At 40.6% G+C, this 25,000-nt stretch overlaps 1 protein-coding gene across 1 annotated transcript in view; it reads right to left on the reverse strand.

Moving 5' to 3' along the window:
- The window catches only part of ADGB (androglobin), a 4,124,629-nt gene that overhangs the window by 1,894,100 nt on the left and 2,205,529 nt on the right, over positions 1-25,000 (reverse strand). Inside the window, exon 19 of the mRNA XM_044074542.1 lies at positions 1-139. This exon is cut by the window's left edge and continues 3 nt beyond it. Within this exon, the coding sequence (XP_043930477.1) occupies positions 1-139 (139 nt within the window). The remainder of the gene's footprint in view (positions 140-25,000) is intronic.

Consider the following 25,000-nt stretch of genomic DNA (forward strand, 5'->3'; position numbering starts at 1 on the left):
GATGGTAATGTCATCAAAGCAGCTCTGGTAGCAGATGTACAGATCTGTAATACAGGTGGATCTGCTGCTAAATACTTCCAAGAGTAAGGCTCAGCCACAAGCGATCCTGGTCTCAAACTAGAGTATTCTTTTGCAGTACCTGGAAAGTATACAGCATAAATATCTATTATTACTGTGGATGATGCAACTGCTAAACAAAAAACATCTGGTTGCCATGTACTCCACGAAGCAACATTCTAACATACACTATGTTGTATCAGTAGGAGAATGCCTTAAGGCTGCCTAGAAAGACCAACATGGCCAGCTATCCCCTGCTCCCCATTTAGATTCTATTGCTGCTCTAGGTGCTATAGAATATTGTAAAACAGTACAATAGTTGATCAGCAGCCTGAAAAAGTGATGCTGATTACTTCTTAAAATTTACATTTCATTCAGCTTGTTAGCTTAACCACACAGACAAAAGAGCAGACACAATGACAAAACACCCAGGAAGACAACAAAACTGAAAAAAATATATACTGGAATAGCACATAGTAAAAAAGTTATATAAGAAAGAAAACACAAAAGTAGCAAGCAAACATACGGACTCAAATCTAGGAGGTGCTCCAGATGCAGATGTGCTAGACAATCAGCATGCAAACCACAACTGAAGAAAAAAGGCAAGTATTCGGGACATTATAGTAATGTGTGACAATGTTTCTCATCCAAGTCAGTGCTTACTCACATCACATAATAGATAGCTTAACTAAGATTTGTTTTAATATACTATAGTGATATGCATATTTACTGAAAAGTATATATATACACACACACAATATATATATATATATATATTTATATATATATATATATATATATATATATATATATAGCTAGATATATATAAATATGTGTGTGTGTGTGTGTGTGTGTGTGTGTGTGTGTGTCAGTCACACGCGTGTGCACACACACACACACACACACACACACACACACACACACACACACACACACACACACATACTTACACACACACACACACACACTAATATTGTATCTCCTAGCAACCAATTTGGGATATGTGGCATTGTGGTGTCTGGGCACTGTTAGAGAAGGATTCCACACTCACATGCCCTGAATGGAGGAAGCCATGCCCCCTTCTTGTAAGAAAGGAGGATCAGAAGCAAAAAAGATGAGAGAGAAATGTGGGTTTCACATGGACAAAGGCTGAGGCTTGGGAGCAAAATAAAACAGTCAAAGCTGAGAAACTCAAGGAAGACTGCAACAGAAGCTTTGTATACGCACTTGCTACTAGTGAACCATTTGAAATTAGAAAGATACTACAGAAGGTGAAGACAAACATAGCTTGAAACTGTTCAGTATTACAAGAAGGTAGACAACATAAATTGCTAAAGAAAGTACTATGAGCCAAAGTGAAATGACACCGTTTATGTTTACAGACTTAAAGATAAAAAAAAGAAATTCCCCAAAGGGGTTCAAGTCAGATATGGAACAGCCTTGGGAGTGTCATGAGTTTACCAGAAGAATTAGAGCTTTAACTTTGAAGTATGTGGGTGCAGACTAAGCTTTGACCCTGCTGACACTGGATCCAGAACCGGGCTGGTGAGAGCGGTAAATAGTAAACAAGAGACACTCATTGGACACAGACCTTTTTCATTAACAAAGCTATGAATAAGGTCCTCACACTTGTAAACACTTGCTGAGGCCTCCTGGAGTTAAACGAAACAGCTCAGAGTCAAAGACAAGAAACAAGATGATCCTGAAACCAGCACTACAATGATGCTAGACTGGAGAACTATCAGCTCCGTAGCTCACATTATCACGGAAGTTTAGCTCTGAAAAGCACCTTCAGCTCCAAGGAACAACTCTGAAAGAATTAAAGCACAGAGGAGTGCCTAGCACCAAAAGGATTACTGTACTAATAGGCTGATCCTGAAGCGGGATCAAAGCAAAAACCTGACATCAAAGATATGTTAGGAGAAAACAGGTCTCCTCAAAGCCAAAGCATTCGTTGACAAAAATAGCTAAGGTGAACACTGAAATGGTTCAGTGATGACACAGCTCAGCACCAAAGTGAAGCTGAAAAAAACAATCCTTCATGCTGAGCAGTTTCACATTAAAGAGTCATTTGAATTAAAACAGAGGGTGAAGCCTACAAGTGGCCAGAAAACCTCACAGTCAATCTCATAGAAAGGGATCACCTCAATAAACCCCTGACTGACCTTGGAACCAATTCTATAGCAGGAAAGGGAAGACCAAAATGGACTATGTCAGCTCAAACTAACTTAAGACCAGAATTGGCATGGAAGCCAGAACCAGGCTGGTGATCTAAAGTATCCAGTTCTGTGTAACTCAAAACAAGTATAAAGAAGTTTCTGTACAATAAGGTGATTACCCACAAAAACACAATTAGAGGCAGTAGTTAAATCACACTCTAACTAATAAATCTGCCCCCCAATAACCTCTAAAGCATAATAACTCGTGGGAGACATATGGGTTGCATGGTTAGGCTTGTAAAGACCCCATTGGTCATTAACCTAATATACACCTACGAACCTATGAGTGACTTCTCTCCATGGATGTGCATGACTTGGATTCTGCCTTGATAAAACTAAAGACATTAGGAAAGCAGAACAGTTTTTTTGTTTTCATCCAGGTCAGCAAGCTGTGCAACCCTGTTTCTAAATGGGCAAGCTCCATCTGGATCTCAAAATCCATTTTCTTTTTCCATTTCTTCAATGGCAAGTACGTACCTTCACCTGTGAAAGCCCACTCCACCAGAGCAGTATCCTCCTCTGGTGCCCTCTGGAAGCAGCTGCTTGGTGGTCTTTGTACACCTTCACAAGACATTACAGAGTGGATGCCTTTTCTAGATCAAGGACTTTGCAAGATTCATCCTCCTGGGTTTGGTAGACAGCTCCCATTGTCTCTGGTCCATTCACTCTGTACAACTTTTAAGCTTTGGGAATCACTTGTCAGTATTGGAATCCTGCAACAGTGGGATTCCTCATCAAGTCCTCTAAAGCTAGCCATGAAAACAGAATTGTAGCAGATAGTAAAGACAATCACATCGCCTTCTACAGTTATGCAAAGAATCTCCACGGCAATACCCAGATTTGCTCTGAGCTACTGCACAATGGTACCTCCTATACCAAGCCAACAGATATTGCCAATATACTGGCTGACAGATTCAGTGCTACCTTTACCCCCCCCCCCCAAAAAGACCAATCACAATACCAGTAGATTGCCAGGCACGCAGTATTACTGCTGCACAGGTTAAAACAGCACTCTCCAAGGCCAAGAATACAGCTTCTATGGGACCTGACAATATCCCTGGCTGTGTTCTACATGAACTACAGAGTGAACTGGCACCTCACCTGTGTGCCCCGTTCAATCACAGCCTCACCTCAGGCTTTGTCCCTACCGAATGGCGCACTGCTACAGTCATCCCTCTCCACAAAGGAGGAGCGACTACAGACCCTGGAAATTATCGCCCAATTAGCATGACGAGTCTGATATGCAAAGCTATGAAACACATCATCATGGACCTAATAAACAAGGATACAGGGAATCTCCAAACTCTGGATCCAACACAGTTTGGTTTTGTGAAGGGTAGATCATGCCTGCTCAACTTGGTTGACTTCTTTGAGTCAGTCACCAGAGCTGTGGATGAAGGCAAGGTGGTTCATACAGCCTACCTTGATCTGGCCAAGTCCTTTGATACCATTCCCCACTCAGGAATCATAGAAAATATCACTAGATGGGTTGCAAACTGGCTCACAGATAGAACCCACAGTGTGAAAGTAGCTGACTCCAAGTCAAACCAGTCACAAGTGGAGTTCCACAGGGTTCATTCCTGGGTCCTCTCCTGTTTGGTATCTACTTCTCTATAGTCCAGGCCAACACGAAGGGACTTTAGCTGACAAAGCTCACAGACGATTGCAAGTTGGGAGCTATTATTAATTCCCCAAGTGATGTTGACATCCTACAGAAAGGCCTCAATGACACCAATGACTGGTGTCAGAACCATGGCCTTAAGCTCAATGCTAAAAAATGTGTCATCATCCCCCTTTGGAAAAACCCGGTTCCCTTGAATTACCAAAGTGATGGTAGTCCACTGAATACAGAAGACATTATAAGTGATCTGGGAACACAGGTTGACAGCAACCTCTCTTTTGACCACCACATTGCCACTGTGGTCAGAAAGTCCTTTTATGTGGCACATCTCATTACTAAGGGTTTTGCATCCAGGAAGAAAGAGGTCATTGTCTCCCTCTAATCTTCCCTCATTAGGCCAGTCATAGAGTACAATTCCCCATTTGGCATGTACCTCACTAGACACCTGCAACAACTGGAGAGGCCGCAAAAGTACCTCACAAAGAGGATCCTAGGCCTTAAACACTTGTCCTATATGGACAGACTCAAAAAACTAAATAAACAAACTAAACAAAAAAACAAAAGAACTATTCTCTGTCTCATATCACCTACTTAGAGGAGATCTCTGCTTGACTTACAAAGCCATGTCTGACCCAGCTCTGTTAGAAATGCTATATCTAAAGAAATCCCAATCCCTTTGCACCACACGCTCCAGAAACCTCAACCTCATTACCACAATCAACAGAACATACTGGAAGGACAGGTTCATAACCCAGAGACTGCCCATGCTATGGAACAGACTTCCCAAACATGTCATGCAGAGCACCTCACTGTCCATCTTCAAGAGAAATCTTGATGAGTGGATGGGAAATAGAAAATTCATCCTGGGGATCACTCCAGTGGCTCTGCTTGACAGAGGCATTAGGAACTAAGGATGGGTGGCACTAAGCCAGGGTAATCCGATGGGCTCGGCTTGTAAAGGCTCCAGGGCCATTAGCCCAGTACACTCCTATGAATCTATGAACCTATGAAAACATTAACATCTGAACATTTGCCAAGAAAAGACAAGTAAAAAAGAAAGAATGTTCAAGATTATGTGAACAACTCTAAAAAGGACCTGAAGTGAAGACTACATATATATATATATATATATATATATATATATATATATATATACACACATATATATATATATATATATATATATATATATATATATATATATATATATATATGTATATAGGTTCATAGGTTCATACTAGGCTATCTGCCCCCTGGGGCAATTATAAGCCTAGCCCGATTCTGTATGGCTTACGCCACCCCTTGATTTGAGTATAATGTGCCCTTTTTAAGGTTTAGTTTACTGTGCCTCTGTCTAATAGTGACACGGGAGTAATCCCTGGGACAAACCTACGATCCCCCATCCACCTATCGGGGATATATATATATATATATATATATATATATATATATATATATATACACATACACATATATCTATATCTATATATATATATATATATATATATATATATATATATATATATATATATGTGTGTGTATATATGCACACATATACAGGTCTACTTTGTTTCATTGAAAGCTCATTTCACTGCATTTCACTTCATCCTGACCAACTTGCTGAAAGCTCAAATTACTGAAACTCATTAAAACAAATCTCATTTCACTGAAGTGAAGTACTGGCACTGTGTAGAGTACTGTAAGGCAAGTAAAAGGTATATGCCCTTTTCTTCACTGTAGTGCGATCCTGGAGTTAATATATATATTTAGGGGGCTGTGAAGGGCACAGCCCCCCCACATTTGGGGCTATGGGGGGAGTAACACCCTACTTAGTTTGGATTTATATTGTCTTCTGGAAAGAGTTAGTCACTGGTGTTGTAAGTATGTATTTCTATGGTTTAAAATGTACTGTTTTGAAACTTTCGGTAAAATATAATATAAAACCAAACTAGGTGGGGGGCTATGCCCCCCAACTATATATACTAACTCCAGGATCGCACTACAGTGGGGAAATGGGCATATACCTTTTACTTGCCTTACAGTACTCTACTCACTGCCACTACTTCACTTCAGTGAAATGAGATTCGGTGAAATGAGTTTTCAGTAATTTGAGCTTTCAGCGATTTGGTCAGCGTGAACTGAAATTCAGTGAAATGAGCTTTCAATGAAACAAAGTAGACCCATATAAACACACACAGGGTTCTATACTGTATGATCAAATGTAATTAATGTTGAATATGTTGAAACATACAGAATATTGAACACAGCAAATAAACTACAAATTATCGAGGAAGGAACCCCCCCCTCCCCACCGTAACACTAGCACCAAAGTTGTCTGAATAATGGCAGTGTTAAGGGAAGGTTTTTATTAAGGTAAGGTGTAGGGTTAGGATTGGGGGAAGGGGCAGTGTTAGGATTAATGTTAGCACCCAAGACTAAGATGTTGAAGGGGGGCCCTTGCCCACCTTAGTAATAGGTGCTTACCCTAGCCCTAAAGCTGCTCCTTCCTCCAAAGCTAACCTTCATAAAAACCTTCCCATAACACTGCCACTACAAAAGACACATTCACAGACAAACACACACACACATACACACACTAAAACCACTACATCAATCCCTTTACATAACCCTGATCTTAACCCTAAAAAATGCACACTCGCACACAAAAATACGCCTATCATTCACCTATTCTGTACCCTAATCCTAACTCATAAACACTGTCACCCCCTCCAACCCCACGCACCTGTCTCGACAAAACATACAGACAACATTTGCAACCCTCAGCTATCCATACCTTCAACATTACACAAGACCCCCTGCGCCTGTCAACAAAAAGTAAGGTAACCATACACACATATATGATAGATATAGAGAGATACATAGATATATGATTTACCTTCAGGTGGTCCACTAACACAATGGCAACATCATGAAGATAAACCACTCCATGTCAAAAAGAGAAACGTCGACTTCCTATTGTGCATGCACTGAGGTTGCTTCTCAGTGCATGCAAATATTACTTCAAAAACGAAAAACATAAAAATATCCCCTAAAGTGGGGGGGTGGGTGCCTCACCACACCACCTGCTAATTGTATATACTAACTCCGAGATCATACAGTTCCCAGCGATTGTTTATTTCCTACACCTGTCAACTATCTGTATTGTTGAACAAATGTGGACAATTACACAGATGTTGACCAAATTCCCCGTTGACAAAATCAATGGAGCCCATATTTATTTAATGTCTTTTTTAACTGGGTAAATGCAACTGGACACATGACATGTGTCTTTTCAGGGGTGACCCAGGACTACTATCTGGTTAACTGACTTGCTCAGAGTCACACAGCAGGCAAACTGTGGTGGAAGGAATCAAATCCTGTACTTTTAAATACAGTAAGCAGTTTGTTAACAACTCAGAGCCCTAATCCTCTCTACTAATGGCCCTTTAATACAAAACCCAGAACCAGACTGGTGAGAGGTGTAGACAGGATACAAATTCTGGTCACTCGGAGCAAAAGTAAACAGCACCAGTGCAAGTAATGAGCAGATACGTATCACATTCCCAAAAATAGGAATATACATTACAGTGAAACCAGGACATTTACTAGTCTTTTCTATGTGCCAGATCATCAAAGAACAGAAAAACAGAAATTGGCTCCATATTCATCAAGTGGAGAAAAAAAAAACAGAACAGCTAATATGTGACTTCTGCTGACCCTGAAGCCAGAACAGTACTAATGGGGGGAGGGGGCAGCAACAGATTCCAATCAAGGCAGAACACAACAAAGGCCATATGAAAGCCATGTATGCACAAGCATCCAGTTATGATACCTTGACTAAGCTACATCTTAAAGTACAGACTTAGATTACCTTGGTAAATATTGCAGGAGTTAAATAATCAGTCTGAAAATAAAGAATGCATAAAGAAATAGACCATAACTCAAGCACCGAGCTGAGGAAGAATGCAAGTAGACTGCTATGGAAACTCTTGCTTCCTAAATCAACGAAAGACACCTGGACTACAGCTATACGTAAAACCATCTCTGAAAGCCAACTAAATAAACCTAGAAACTAGTAGATACATATTGCAAAGAATGACAAGGAAATAGTACATAAAGTAAAATGTTGGAAGGAGAAAGTCAACTAACACACACACACAAAACACTGAATTTATACTCAAGTATTAAGAGATTAGCAGCAAATGGGATGAGAAAAGAGCTGAACACTGACATTAATCTGTGAAAATATTAGAGAAACCTTTCAAAACTATCTGAAACATAAATGGTAGCCTGATAACTAACAGATCGAACAGCACTGTGACATATGACAAAACAGATCTAGAGAGGAGGTCATTTTGCATATGGTATCATTGGTAAAAGGGAAAATTTTAGTGGCCAGGAAAAGTTTTAGGTGCCAAGCAACCTAAGTTCTACAGGTCTCGAGTCCTAGAGGTAAAAGATGATGGACTGATCATATTGCATCTTTATCATATGTGAAAATAAATATACTTTAAAGTAAACAAAAAACACTAACAGGATAATTAATGCAGAATTTCTAGCTATGGAACCATTTGCAAATAACATGTTATCTTCAAATTAGGTAAGATCATTCATGTCAGAGAAATGAATGTAGTTTAATAAGACAGCAAAAAAGCAATGCTCCTAACCTGTGGTATCTCAATTTCATTCATTCAGTTTCCATTACTAACTTTATCAGTACTGCATCATTACAGGGGAGCAAAAGAGTGAACCAGCAAACAGTGGAATAAAGCATGGAAACTACTCCTGGATGGTACAGCAGTCCATCACAGGAATGTATAGTTATTTCAACTAAATTGTGATTAAATTGTTTCACTGTAATTTTCTAAGGACCAATGAAACAAGATCTAGTCATACTCCTCACCCTCTAAGAAGCAAGAATTTCATCACAGCCAACAGTAATGAAAGTCCTAGGCTACATTCAGTACAGCAGACTCCGTCTTAAAAACATATATATATATATATATATATATATATATATATATATATATATATATGTATATATACAGTGGATATAAAAAGTGTACAATCCCCTGTTAAAATGCCAGATTTTTGTGATATAAAAAATGAGACTATAATAAATAATTTCAAAACTTTTCCCACCTTTAATGTTACCTATAACCTGTACAATTCAATTGAAAAACAAATCTGTTAAGGGAAAAATATAAAAAATAAAAAACATGATAAGCTGGTTGCATAAGTGTGCATACCCTTAAACTAATACTTTGTTGAAGCATCTTTTGATTTAATTAGATCATTCAGTCTTTTTGGCTGCACACCTGTCATCAATTAAAGAGACACTCATTAACCCAAATAAAGTTCAGCTGTCCTAGTCGGATTTTCCTGACATTTACTCAGTTGCCTGCCACAGCAAAAGCCATGGTTCGCAGAGAGCTTACAAATCATCAAAGGGATCTCATTGTTGAAGGGTATCAGTCAGGAGAAGACTACAAAAAAATTTCCACAGCATTGGATATACCGTGGAACACAGTGAAGACAGTCATCAAAAAGTGGAGAAAATATGGGACAACAGTGAACTTACAAATATATTCACCCCAGGGATCATGTCAGTCACCCTGCTAAAGAGGGGTCCAGGGAAGTAAATACTGTGGGAAGAAATAACCAGGGAATTGTTATGGCTAGGCTTGCACAGGCCCTAGGGCTGATGGCCTAGTACCAACCTATGAACCAAAGAAAAGGACATCCCTCCAAAATTGATGAAAAGACAAGAAGAAAACTAGTCAGTGAGGCTGCCAAGAGACCTACGGCAACAGTGAAGGAGCTGCAGGAATTTCTGGCATGTACTGGTTGTGTACTACATGTGACAACAATCTCTCCTATTCTCCATATGTCTGGACTATGGCGGTAGGGATGCAAGATGGAAGCCTTTTCTTGCACAGAAAAACATCCAGACCTAGCTAAAATTTGCAAAACAATGCATCAAGTCTCCCAAAAGCATGTGGGAAAATGTGCTATGGTATGATGAGACCAAGGTTGAACTTTTTGGCCACAGTTCCAAAAGGTACATTTGGCACAAAAACAACTCTTTGCATCACCAAAAGAACATCATCCCCACGGTGAAGCATGGTGGTGGCAGTATAATGCTTTGGGATTGCTTTTCTTCAGCTGGAACTGGGGCTTTAGTCAAGGTGGAGGGAATTATGAACAGTTCCAAATACCAGTCATTTTTGACCCAGAACCTTTAGGTGTCTGCTAGAAAGCTGAAGATGAAGAGGAATTTCACATTTCAACACTTCAATGACCACAAGCATACATCCAAATCAACAAAAGAATGGCTTCACCAGAAGAAAATTAAAGTTTTGGAATGGTCCAGCCAGAGCCCAGACCTAAATCCAATAGAAAATCTGTGGGGTGATCTGAAAAGGGCTGTGCACAAGAGTTGCCCTTGCAATCTGACAGATTTGGAGCGCTTTTGCAAGGAAGAGGGGGCAAATATTGCCAAGTCAAGATGTGCCATGCTGATAGACTCCTACCCAAGAAGACTGAATGCTGTAATTAAATAAAAAGGTGCTTCAACAAAGTATTAGTTTAAGGCTATGCTCACTTATGCAACCAGCTTATTGTATGTTTTTTATATTTTTCCCTTAACAGATTTGTTTGTTTTTCAATTGAATTGTACAAGTTATAGATCATATTAAAAGTGGGAAAAGTTTTGAAATGTTTTATTGTGGTCTCATTTTTTTTATATCACAAAACTCTGGCATTTTAACAGAGGGTGTGTACACTTTTTATATCCACTGTACCTATTAATATATATACAGCTGAATGTCTGTCTGTAAATTCTTGCAGTGATAGATCTTCAAATACACAGACCTTACCTGTAAAAAAAAAAATACTTTCTCTGCTTTCTGCCCTAGGTGCAAGTTGTTAGGGCCTTTGATTGGCATTTACCAATGGAGCATGCGTGCAGTACTAGGATGTAGTTAAAAAGTCCTGGCTGACATGGTGGCTCTTTAAATGAATGTATTTAACAGTTTTGTGTCTTAGTAATTGTAGCTAAGAGCTTGCATAAGTTCTTTCCTCCAATTACTGATTATTTTCTAGGCAGTCCTCAGGTTTGGAAGACTTTCCAAAAGGGCATCAGTCTGGAGACTGCCCCGATCAATAGCTGTCCTAACTATGGTTCTGAAGAGTTATTTTCCTGTTCAACGTGACTGCTAAACTTGAGTCCTTCCATGTTAAAAAAGATAGTCTGTATGTTTACTTTGTGAACTCTTGTCCATTTCCAGATGAAAGTTGTCTGCATTCATAAGGGGCATAGCCTACTGCTCCCTTGGTTATTCAGGTACAAAGAATTTTGTTTTCCTTGTTTCTAGTAACCAATAATCGCTACAAGGTTTTAAAAGCTCTTGATTCCTATATAATTTTCTTCAATCTGAGACTGATGTAAAGGCAACATTCCTGTTAGACAAAGTATTCTTTACTTTGTAGGAAACAAAATGAGTTCCCCAAGTATAACATATGGAATATATTATGACAAATTGAGTTAAGACTGGTGGGGAGAAAGGTATGCACAGCGACAAGCCTTGAAGCTGTGCAACCCATTTGAAGTATTTTACAACTATATGAAGAGAGAGTCATTTTTCCTTTTGACTTGGTAGCCTGGCACCACTTTCAACAGCCACCAACTCCATCACATACAGTCTTGCATGTGAAACTATATGGTTAGATGAAAACAAGCAGGAATGATTGCCATATGAAGCATAAATGTTATCTCCAGGTGTCCAGCACTGGTCCCAAAACAGTTTTCTTTAAGTTAACTGCAGAGCTGACTTGATCTTGTTTAGCATAATTCTGGGCTGAGTGAAGTAGGTGATTATAGAGACTAGCTGCAGCTGTAAACACAACAGTTTCTACTGCCACTAAAAAGTTACCCATATAGGGATATAGCTGAATATTCTGAGTCTATAGCACGACAGACTCTGGAGCTAGGCAGTCTTTGAATACCCTTGATGCCACAGAATAGTCAAAAGGAAGAATGATACACTAGAAACTGAACTTGCTTACTTGATGTCTTAGCAAGTCCCATGAGCAGGATGATTAACAATGTCCAGACAGGCATCCTCCATATCCATGGAAGCTAAATGAACTCCCACGTCAAACCCAAAGATCCAGCAGTAGAAGTAAGAGTTTCTTAGTATTCTGGACTTGTCTACTGTCACAAATCAGTTGAGTGGCAAAAGCCTACTGCCACTCTCTGCGTCTTGTCATTTTCTGAAACCTTGAAGTACTGAAGAGAATCTTACTGTTTTCGGTCATCCAAGCCCAGGTACAAAGAACTGGTTCAAACAGACACTAAAATCAGCACCTAATGCCCCTGTCCAAGAGGGACACAGGAGGAACCCTGGGGTAAAGTTCTGGTTACCCATCCAATCATCTAAATTATCCTTAAATAGGGCCAATGAGGGACTTTGTTTAACATGAATAGGAAGCTTGTTCCAAAGGAGGGGCAACATCTGTGAGACAAATCTGTCTCTCCAGCAAGTTCTGTTGATGACACATACCAGGTTAGGGTCCTTTGAGTGAGTGACGAGTGTGCCATTTGACTTGCAAATGTGCAGCATTTCCATTAAAGCTGGGTCAGAGATTGCTCTCTATGCAAGGCACAGGTTGCCTCTGAGCAGCCTGTACAACACAGACTAAAATGACAATGATTTCAGTCTGTACGGATAAGACAGATCTTGAATACTCTGAATCTGCTTTGAAGGAACCTTTGTGCTCTTTCCAATAGCTGCAGGTGTTTGGAAAGGAACATACCAAAGCCAGCATTGTACTCTATTATTGGACTGATGAGGGAAGAGTACAGGAGGCTTATAACCTCTTTCTTTCTGATGCCCTTACTTATGGGGTGAGCAATATAAAATGCCCTTCTTACCACTGTGGAGACATGGTGATTGAAGCTAAGGTTGCTGTTGACCTGTTTGCCCAGATCTCTCACCACTGACTGTATGCTTAGGGTATAGCTACTGTTGAGGCAGTTTGCAGGAACATCACCCTTGCTGAAGGGGATGATAATGCATTTTTTTTGCATTAAGTTTAAGGCCATGACTTTCGCACTGGTCATTAGTCTGAGTAAAATCTTCACTAGGGGTTTCAATGATCACTCCCAGTCTGCAGTCATCAGCTAACTTTGTTAGCCACAGTCCTTTAGTTTTATCCTGTACTTCAGAAAAGTCGATTCTGAACAGTAGGGGTCTCAGAACAAATCCCGGTGGAACACCACTAGTTAAGGGCCTGTTGGAGGAGGTGGAGTCTCCTATTTTGACCATATTACTTCTATCAGTGAGGCAGCCAGTTGCAACCCACCTGACAATATATGGGTTGATACCCAGCTGGATGAGTTTATCAATGACGCCTGAGGAACACCACTGGTTAAGGGTCTGCTGGAGGAGGTGGAGTCTCCTATTTTGACTATATGACTTCTATCAGTGAGGCAGCCAGTTGCAACCCATAAATAGCACAAGTAACCAAAAACTGAGGGTAATGCTACTCAATGCCAGAAGTCTAAACCTCAAAATGCATGCACTCAAGGCCCTCCTCAGTATGGCGAACATCGACATCTGTGCAGTAACAGAAACCTGGTTTAAGGCTCCTGAAAGCACCCCAGTACTACTAAGCTATAACTCATACCATACCTTTTGGCCACAGAACCAGGACCGAAACACAAAAGGCGGGAATGTATCCATATTCATCAAGGATACCCACACCTCCAGGTTAGTAGTGCAGCACAATGCATCAGAGATCATCCATGTGCAACTAACAATGGGCAAAACTGCAATTCAAATTGTAGCTTGCTACAGATCACCCACCATGGCCCAGGACCCCCATTCTGCATTTCTGGAGACACTGGGAAATATGAAGGTTCTACCAAACACCCTAATACTGGGTGATTTCAATTACCCAAACATAAACTGGGAGAACTACTCAAGTACTAACTCCCTTGCCCAACGCTTCCTAGAATTTATAAATTCAGATGCCCTGGATCAACTGGTCAACACCCCCACCAGAGGGAACAACATATTGGACCTGGTCATCACCAACATGAGCGACTGGTGTTCCACACCAGAGGTCAACCCCTCGCTGGTTAGATCAGACCATAGACTAATCTCTCTGGATATCATCATTCCGCCCCCACCCCCAATCAAGGAAACCACCGTGAAAACTTTTCAAAAGCAAACTACACGTTACTTAAGACCGAGGTGGAAAGGTTCACAGCCCCCAATGCTAAAGGACAATGCTGTCCAAGCTGTTGAAACCTTTACAAAGGCATTCTATGAGCATCTGCAGGAATGCATGGATTGTGCTATCCCAAGTAAAACCAAGACTCACTCCTCCAAGAAAAGGAAACCAGTCTGGTGGACCCCTACCATAAACAAGCTATACAACAGAAGGAGGAAACTAGTACAGAAAAGAGTAAAATCCCAAGAAGGAAAGACATCCCTGATCAGTATCAGCAAGAAACTACGATCCTTCATTAAATCATCCAAGGCTAGTTTTGAAAGAAAAATTGCCAATGACTCCAAAGATAACCACAAAGCGTTCTTTAGCTATGTCAAGAACCTAAGTGGAAACTCTCAGATCTGCTCTGAGTTAGTGCAGAATGGCACAAAATTCACTGAACCAACTGATATTGCCAACATTCTGGCAGACAGGTTTAATGCAAACTTCACCCCCCTCTCACCCCCTAAAGGGCCCTTAACCATACCAGAAGAATGTAGGACCCTGTCAATCACCGACACACAGGTTAAAACAGCCCTATCCAAAGCCAAAAACACAGCTTCAATGGGACCGGACGGTGTCCCAAGTTGTGTCTTAGAAGAGCTCCAAAATGACCTAATCCCTCACCTAAATACACTGTTCAAACTCAGCCTCTCTACAAGCTATGTACCCACAGAGTGGCGCACAGCAACTGTTATCCCACTCCACAAAGGTGGAGCCACAACGAACCCCGGGAACTATCACCCTATAAGCCTGACTAGCCTGGTCTGCAAGGCTATGGAGCGCATTATCATGGAACTTATTAACACAGAAATTGGGAACCTCCAAACCTTGGACCCTACCCAGTTTGGCTTTGTTAAGGGCAGATCATGCCTCCTAAACCTGGTGGACTTCTTTGAGACAGTTACCAAGGAATTAGATGAGGGAAAGGAGGTCCACACAGCCTACCTAGACCTCGCAAAGGCTTTTGACACCATTCCCCATTCTAGTATTATAGACAAGCTCACCAGCTTGAACATAAACCCCTACGTCACGAGATGGGTTGCCACTGGCTCATGGATAGAACTCACATGGTGAGAGTTGCAGGCTCTACGTCCGACTCTAAACCAGTTACAAGTGGCGTCCCCCAGGGCTCAGTCCTAGGACCCCTCCTGTTCGGTATATACTTCTCAGAGGTACAGGGAAGCATAGGAGGACTATGGCTGACCAGGTTCACAGATGACTGCAAACTAGGGGCCATAACTGATTCTCCAGCTGATACAGACACCCTACAGAAGCCTGGTGTCAAAATCGTGGCCTCAAGCTAAATGCCAAAAAGTGCATAGTCATCCCCTTTGGAAAAAACAAAGTACCTGCAAACTACGACATAGGTGGTAGTCCCCTAAATACAGAAAATGTAATAAGGTATCTGGGGACCCAAGCAGATGACTGCAAACTGGGCGCCATAATCGACTCTCTAGCCGACACAAGCATCCTCCAAAAGGGCCTCATAGAAACAGACAACTGATGCCAGAGCCATGGCCTCAAGCTAAACGCCAAAAAGTGTATCATCATCCCCTTTGTCAAAAACAAAGTGCCCACAAATTACCACATAGGTGGTAATCCATTAATTACAGAAGAAGTAATTAGGGACCTGGGGACCCAAGTTGATAGCAATCTCTCATTTGACAACCGCGTGGCCAAAGTGGTTAGAAAAACTTTTATATAGCCCACCTAATCATGAAGGGATTCACATCTAGATCAGGGGAGGTCATCGTGCCTCTTTACTCATCCCTCATCAGGCCCATAATTGAGTACAATGCCCCTTTTAGGATGTACCTTACCAGACACCTGCAGCAACTGGAAAGACCCCAAAAGTACCTCACCAAGAGGATCAAAGGGCTCAAACAGATGCCATATGCTGCCCGGTTAAAGAAACTCCAGCTCTACTCAGTGGCATACCGCTTGCTCAGAGGCGATCTGTGCCTGATGTATAAAGCCATGTCCAACCCGGAGTTAATGGACATGCTGCAACTCAGAAAATCCAAATCCCATCGAGCTACGTGCTCGAGAGACTTGAACCTCAGCACTGAAATAAATAGGACATGCCGGAGGGCCAGATTCATAACCCAGAGGCTCCCTTCACTCTGGAATAAAATCCCAGTCCATGTTAGGCAGAGACCCTCATTGACTCTCTTCAAGAGAAATCTTGATGAGTGGAAGGGAAATCGTAGGTTTACCCCGGGTATCACTTCTGTGTCACTGTTAGACAGAGGCACAGTATACTAACCTCGAAAAAGGGCAGAGCAAAATTAATTTAAAATGGGTGGCGAAAGCCAAACACACTCTGGCTAGGCTTATAAATACCCTAGGGCAGATAGCCTAGTATGAACCTATGAACCTATGATAGTAATCTCTCCTTTGATAGTCATATTGTCAAGGTGGTTAGAAAATCCTTCTATGTGGCTCACCTAATCACAAAAGGGTTCGCATCTAGAGGTTATTGTGCCTCTCTACTCATCACTCATTAGACCCTTCATAGAATACAACGCCCCATTTGGGATGTACCTTACAAGACACCTGCAACAGCTAGAAAGACCACAAAAGTACCTGACCAAGAGGAATACTGGCCTCAAATAGATGCCCTATGCAGCCCGACTCAAGAAACTCCAGCTGTACTCGGTTGCATACCGCTTACTAAGAGGTGATCTCTGCCTTACATACAAGGCCATGTCCAACCCAGAATTGATGGACATTTTCCACCTGAAAAAAAAAACAAATCCCGGAGAGCCACACGCTCTAGAGATATAAACCTCACCACAATGATAAATAGGACATGCTGGAGGGATAGATTCCTATCCCAGAGACTCCCCATGCTTTGGAACAGGATTCCAATATACATCAGGCAGAGGCCCTCACTAACACTCTTCAAAAGAAACCTTGATGGGTAGATGGGAAACAGAAAATTTACCCCGGGGAATCACTGCAGTGGCTCTGCTGGACAGTAGCACAGGGAACTAATGGCTCTGCTGGACAGTGGCACAGGGAACTAATGGCTCTGCTGGACAGTGGCACAGGGAACTAATCTAAGGGGGTGGCGAAAGCCAACACATTCTGGCTAGGATTATAAATGCCCTTGGACAGCTAGCCTAGTACTTACCTATGAACCTATGAGTGGGGGATTGTGTAAAAGGCCTTGGGTAAGTCTAGGTAGGCAGTATGCACAGATTTGCCCTCATCTAGGGCTTTGGTGACTGTCTCAAAGAAGTCCACCAAGTTTAACAGCCATGATCTCCACTTGACAAAGCCAAAGTGGGTGGGGTCGAGTATTTGGAGATTTCGTATATCTTTGTTAATAAGGTCCATGATGATTCATTCCATGGCCTTGTAGACAAGCCTGATCAGGCTAATGGGTCTATAGTTCCCGGGGTAGTGCAAAGGCATAATGGTGGCTGTTTTCCATTCTGCTGGGATGAAGCCAGTGCTTAGGCTGTGATTGAAAAGCATGCCCAATGGTGATGCTAATTCCTGGTGATGCTAATTCCTGTTTGAACTATTAAGAACACAGCCTGGGATGTTGTCTGGTCCCACAGAGGCTGTGATTTTGGCCTTGGAGAAGGCGTTTAAGACCTGCTCCTCAGAGATACTAGGTGGGGGACAGGTGTTAGGGATGTTTGGGGTATATGTGGTGGGGACAGGGAGTGAAGTTTTCACTGAACTTGTCAGCCAGCAGGTTTGCTATATCCACAGGTTCTGTATATGTATTACCATTAACTACGAGTTCAGCGCAAATCTGGGCCTTACCTTTGAGATTACAGATGTAACTAAAGAACGCCTTGTGGTTATCCTTAGTTAGGGAAGCTAATCTAGATTAGTAGTTAGCTTTGGAGGCCTTCACTAGGAGTCTTATTTGCTTGTTTAAGGTGAGATGGGAAGAGTTTCCAGTTTTGAGACCATTCCTTCCTACTCTTAGACAGCAATTTTTTTCTCCTATTGTATATCCTATTAATGGCAGCTGTCCACCAGGCAGGTCTGTTTTTCCTTGAAGATCTTGCTTTGGTTCTATCAGGTACAACAGAATCAATACAAATTGTACAGGTGCTCGTATGAAGCAGTGGTGTATAACTCAGCTTAGGTGTCTGTTCCATCAGTGGGGGGGGGGCTATGAAGCTATTTGTGCTGTCATATAAGAGGTTGTAATTGACCTTGGAGAAGACTTTTAGTCTAGTTGTTGCTAAGGTGTGTGGGGGATCTTGTATTATAGTTACTTCTAGTGAGACTGAATTCTGGTCAGATCTCACCAGGGATGGCCACACATTGGGGGTGGTGCAGCAGTCCCCCATGCTGTTGGGCACCAGACAGAGGATGTTTGAGCCCCTTGTAGGTGTGTCATCCAGCTGATCCAGGGCACTGGAGTTAAAGTAGTCCAGGAACCTTTGAGCAAGTGAGTTAGAGCACATATAATTTACCCAGTCATTGGATGTCAAATAAAGTCACCCAAAATCAGGGTGTTTGGTTGTATCTTGACTGACTCAAGTAGATTCAAGTAGGCTGAGTGGATGTCCTGATTCATGGAAGGGGGTCCTACAGTCAATTGCACCTGACGTAATTCAAAGGAATTGTGCTGTTTAACCAATCTACAGGTGTATTTATCTTTAATAAATATTGATACACCACCTCCTTTAGTTCTCCCACCTTCAGTTTGTGGTGTGAACGTGTGGAAGAAAATGTAACCTGGTACAGCTGGGGTGCTCTCTGCAGCCTTAAACCAGGTCTCAGTGATTGCACCAATGTCAGCATCTTCCAAGGTGAGGACTACTTCCAGTGAGTGCAGTTTCTGGTTTAAACTCTTAGAATTTAGCAGCATAACCTTGAGGTTGTGTTTAGAGGGTTTTTTTACATCAGGGAATTTTGTCCTTGCAAAATTACCTAAAAAAGGCACTATGCAGGTGGCAAGAGCCTTAGGCAGTAACAGAAATCACATGGGTGACAGATGAAGACCATTTCTGGCAAAGCATCAAAGTGTGTTGACCATGTCATCCCAGGCTGACAGATACTGGATCCTCTTTGAATGACACCAGAAACTAAGTCAATTGTTGAAGTCAGTCATTTTTTGTTTGTATCGAGGTATCATCCCAGGTGAAGGTAAAATGCTGCTCAAGGCTAGGGACATACCTGCCTGAGACACATAATCAGAGAGCACAGTCATGTCTCTCTTCATATAGTCCAGTGAGGTACATCTCAAGTCATTCACACCAACCTGGACTATGATGGAGTCATAACAGTGCCTATTCTTTGGAGACTTGAGTGCATGTGTGACATGGTGGATCCTGGCACCTGACCGACAGCTGACTGTGACTTTTTCCTTATCCATCCTGGTGAAAGGGATATCTTTGTGTCTCACAATTAATTTACCTATGACTAAGATGTTCATTTTTGCGTTATGCCTTAGAGGCTTGACTGGTGAGACACTTATGTGTGATATATTATATGTGCTATGTTCTGCAGAGGATGCATTATGTGAATCATGGTTGTGTTTGTGTTTGGGAGGTCTCTGATGTTTAGGTAAGCTTCATGTAAGGACCTCCGCCCATGTAGGTTTATGTGTTGTTGGTTTGGTAGATGCAGGAGGCGAGGTGTGCATGCTGACAACCTGTTTAGTATCAAATGAACTGACTGGTGAGTGACAGAGCCTGCATTCTAGGTTCTAGATATAGATGCATCTCCCATATAATGAATTGTGTAGACTAGAAGAAGTGGGTTGTCAGTATACATGAGGCAATTACTACATTGCCTCAGGATGGCCATGTCAACCAGGCTGGCTGGAGAAACTGTGGGAAACTGTCCATCCATAATGCTAGGTAAGTTGATCTGGTCAGAAAACAGGGAGAAGACAGGAAGAACCAGGTAAAGTAGAGGACAGAAGTGGACAAAAAATATGAAAAGCTAGTGGGTAGGATTTGTGTTGGTACCTCAGGAACTTCACTGAATTTATCACCTGTCAGTGAGGGGCAATCGTGAGAACTGACCAATGGATCACCAGCAGATTACTAAGGGAAAATTTGCAGCTAGAAGTGTTTGCGTCTATAACCGCCAATGGTGCCCACTGCTGCTCAGCAGTGCAGGATGCACAAACAAGCACAAACCTACACAAACGCGATGTTTATGTAGCAAATGAGAGCAAATTCATTTAAACAAATTAACCAATAAAAAAGCTCAAAACTGAGTCCTGTTCTGACAGCCTTCAATCAGATGAGTTCTAACTGCACACTCCTGCCACTATGGTGCAGGGGGACCCTCTCCAACAAAAGATGGCCTGGTTTAGTGCTCAAGTTGAAAGGGGGGGGTGAGGAACCGAGTCATAAACAGGAGTTTGTATATTATTTATTACATCTCTCTTGGAAATTACTAGTACTATCCAACTGTCAGTTGTATTTACCTACCATATATAGAAATTGCTGTCTCTTTCCAGTGGTAGTGCTAAAACAAAATGAGGAAGGATGGCATCGTATCATTTGCTTTTCCTGCCTTATTGAATTATACTCTAGGATGTTCAAGTTCTTTACTGCTTGTTGCTGTTGTTACAGTGGATGTCTACAACTTCTGTATAATAGTCTTTTTAAATTGCGATATTGGTATAACCATACTGCTCAAATTTCCCTCATTTCTCAGAATGCCCCTGACTTTTGCTTTATATATTTGGTCTGTTCCTCATACACTTCGTGGTTTCCTGGCAAAACAGTGAGGATTGCAGTTGCTACATAATGACAGATATTTGAGTTTTGGACTTAATTTCTTTAAAAATGCACGTTAATGTAAACGCTGTTATTTTAGCACCTAAATATACAAGAACAATATTTAAAATCTGTCTCTGATTTCAGATGTTCATCCCCCATTATTTTTTTACTTTGTCACAGGCTGAGAGGTATGAGTATAACATATGCATGTGTATATATATATATATATATATATATATATATATATATATATTTTTTTTTTTTTAAATAGTGGGATATTTCATTTTGTATGAGTAATTTATGTACATCACATGGTCTGGTTTCCTGTACTGTAATGGCCAGTTTAAAAGCAAAATTGGTAGCAATGATGAAGCTTACAATACTCTCCCACTGTCACCCAATTATCAACTGTTCATAATATAATATACAAACTGCAAAACTATCTTGCACTGCTACCCTTAGTGGAACCTTACACCATTGCACAATGACTATGCACCAGAGACAATTCCCCATTAACCATAAGTAAAATCTATGGGTTCTTATCAGAAGAGCGAATGCTTAAATTAGTGAACGCTCTTATATCGAACTTAAAAAAGCAAAACTTGAAAATGTCGAAAACATGAAACATCGATTTTTTTTTCCCAGGGAAAAAAAATTGATGGGCCATTCTCGGGATTTTGCTGTTTTCTCCACTGTGGTGTGATCTCGGAGTTGGTATATTTAAGTTGGGGGGTGTGGGGGGGGGGGCTTTATTTTTCCTGTACACTGTTTTTGTTTTTGGATCAGCAAATTTTTTCCCTGGGAAAAAAATGTGCTGATCTGTTCCTTCGACAGTTTAAGGTTTCATGTTTTTAAGTTCGATAAAAGAATGTTCGCTATTTTTAGCATTCGATCTTCTGATATAGATGCAAATCTACATCTCTGCTGGTCTGTCCCTGTATGTAGATGATTATCTATTTATTTCTTACTGTTTACAGAGAAATTCCAACTAGGATTTCTCCAATTTTCAGTGAAGGTCCAGAGAGAAAAGCTCTACAGATAAGATTAAAAATGTTACATAAAAGAAAAAAATATAAGCTAAGATAAAAAGAAAATCATTATATATCTCCCAACTTAGAGGTAAGGGTATGGCCTCCATGTCCAAATAAGTTATATTACCACTCTACATGGCCCAAATCAGACCTATGATTAAATACAATGCCCTCTATGGCATGTATCTAACCAGAAACTTGCAACAGTTGGAACACCCAGAAATGTTTCTCACCAGGAGAATTCAGGGCATGAATATCCTGTCCTACACTGATTGCCTAAAGGCTCTGTCTCTGTAATCAGTCTTGTACATGTTGCTGACAGGGATCTTTGCGTGACTTACAGGACTTGCTCAGACCCGACCCTGATGGATCTGTTGCACATGTGCTGAACACACAGCACCAGAAACACTAGATCCAGGGATCTGAGCTTCATTTGTGACATAAACAGAACTTGGAGAGACAGATATGTGCCCCAAAAGATCCCCACACTATGGAATATGCTCCCCTTTCATGTAGAACAGAGTTCATCCCTGATGCTACTCAAACAAAACCTTGACAACTGGATGGAAAATCGTAAATTTACCCCTGGTCTGGACCCCATGTCCTTTATGAACAGAGGTCCTCAATAAGAAAAGTATTATCCTAATGAACACACTGAACCCTCTACAAATCCCTATCTACTTGCCTGTTAACATGCCCCCTCCCCAGTCCAATACTTGGGACCCAAATGGCTTGGGGTGCATGGCTAGGCTTGTAAGGGCCCTAGTGGTCATTAGCCTAGTAATAACCCATGCAACTATAATACTTACATATTCCTTACTTCTACTCACATATTCCTAACCCCTTCTCTGCTTTCTACTCTTATCACCCACACATCTTCTCTCATACTTCTCGTACCCATAAATGTAAAATTGTAAATTACATTTTATAACTCAATGCATATGCCAATTTGTCATGTACTCAAATGTGATGGTTCTATAGCCCACTAATTATAGATTTTCATTAGTGCAACTGCCTTTCAGTTATTCTTTGTTCACATTGCTACGTTAAGCTTTTACACTTTTCTTTGTTGTATAAAACTGCTTATTTTGTAGCTGAAACTTTTCTCCCCCAGCCTTCACTGAAAAGGGGGTACCACAGTCCAGTCAGACTACCCTGGTCAACAAAATGATAAATAATAAATGAATATGGCTACAAAAAACAAAGAACAGTGCTAGCACTTGTCATTTCTTCCCTCCCAAAACAGAAACAAGCAGGCAAAGCCTCATAATTCCTTGATTGGTCATATTGTTGCCTGAGTCATTAATTGAACTTGGCGTCACTTGCAATGTAGTTAGAGCTCTTTACATCTTCAACACTGAAGCTAGCATTGTTATTCATATAAAGAATATTCAATGCTATGATAGACATAAATGTCAATAAGCCATTTTATCTTTCATCTGAGAAAAGGTATAGCTGCTGCTTCCATGAAAAATCTCACTGTAGTATACTTTTTTCTGATAAACAGTGAATCCAGAAATGCAGTCTATTCATGACTGTGAACAGAAATTCGAACAAGTCTGAAAGGGTAAAGTGGGTTACAGTTCTGCATGTTGCAGTGGCAGAAGCCCTGTAAGGTTTGTAACCTGTTTGAGCTTCTTTGAGATACATGGGAACAAGAGATAAAGTGATAAAGCAGAATTTTCAATATCAGAGTCAATGTGAGCTATGTAAAAATCGGAATATAAAGACAAAAAGCAATAGCCGAGTCCAAAGGACAACAACACAGCTGAACTTAATATTCAAACCACGTTTAATACAATGTAAGCGCTTTCATTTTTAAACTTTAAAAACTTCTTCAGACATAGTTCTAAACACAGAGTGCTTCTTAAATATCGAAGAGAGGCATGTCATGTGATCACTAGCCCCAGATGAAACATTTAAAGACATAGCCAAATACTATGTATATGCTTAAACAGTTTGTGTTTAAAAATTGCAAGCAAGAATAAATACTGCAAAGATCAACACCATAAACCTAAAAAAATTCAGATAGCCTATATAGGTTGTCTAAATAATTAAAAAAATACATTCCTTTCTAAATACATGTATTCTACTCATAAGGTTAAAAAATGAAAATCTTTGAATTTTTTTGTTATCTCTCTAAAGCTTATAACTTTAACATGGGGGCTATGCTAACTGCTTCATTAAGTCCTGGGTGCCTATAGGCTTCAAGTCACAATTGCCATATTACCTCCTGTCTCTCCAAATATACTGACCAAGGACCTCCCCTCAGATTCCTCTCCACCTTTTCTAACACACTAAATTTAAAAGTTTGTTCAGGGAAGTTCTACAAGTGTCTAAAAAGAGAATTAGTTGTCTTTTTCTTCTTTATGTCATACGTATGCTCATAACTCCGGTTACACAATCTTTTTTCGTTTTTTCCTACATAAAAACCTTCACAGTTTAGGCATCAAGCCTCATAAATCACCCCCATAGTGTCACAGTTATACCTCCCTTGATCTTTGATAACCTTCCCTTTAATTATTATGTGTCACTCTCCAAAACATATCTACACATACTACATTGCCCACACTTAGTCATTCTTGGATGAATTACCTTTTTGGTGACTTTTCTTTCCACCATGTTCTTTATGTTCATCCCCCATTCAAAAAAAAAATTCAAAGGTTTTCATTTCTTAACCTTATGAGTAGCATACATGTATTTAGATAGGAATGTATTTTTAAAGTATTTAGACAACCTATATAGGCTATCTGAATTTTTTTAGGTTTATGGTGTTGATCTTTGCATTATTTATTATTGCTTGCAATTTTTAAACACAAACTGTTTAAGCATATACATAGTATGTGTATATGTCTTTAAATTTTTCATCTGGGGCGAGTGATCACATGACTTGTCTCTCTTTGATATTTAAGAAACACTCTGTGTTTAGAACTATGTCTGAAAACGTTTTTAAAGTTTAAAAACGAAAGCGCTTACATCGTATTAAATGTGGTTTGAATATTAAGTTCAGCTATGTTGTTGTCCTTTGGACTCAACTTTTGCTTTTTGTCTTTATAGTCAGTTTTTATTTTGTGTTTT

Source organism: Protopterus annectens, chromosome 1.part0, assembly GCF_019279795.1.
Source record: "Protopterus annectens isolate FY-2018-M chromosome 1.part0, PAN1.0, whole genome shotgun sequence".
Classification (NCBI taxonomy): Eukaryota; Metazoa; Chordata; order Ceratodontiformes; family Protopteridae; genus Protopterus; species Protopterus annectens.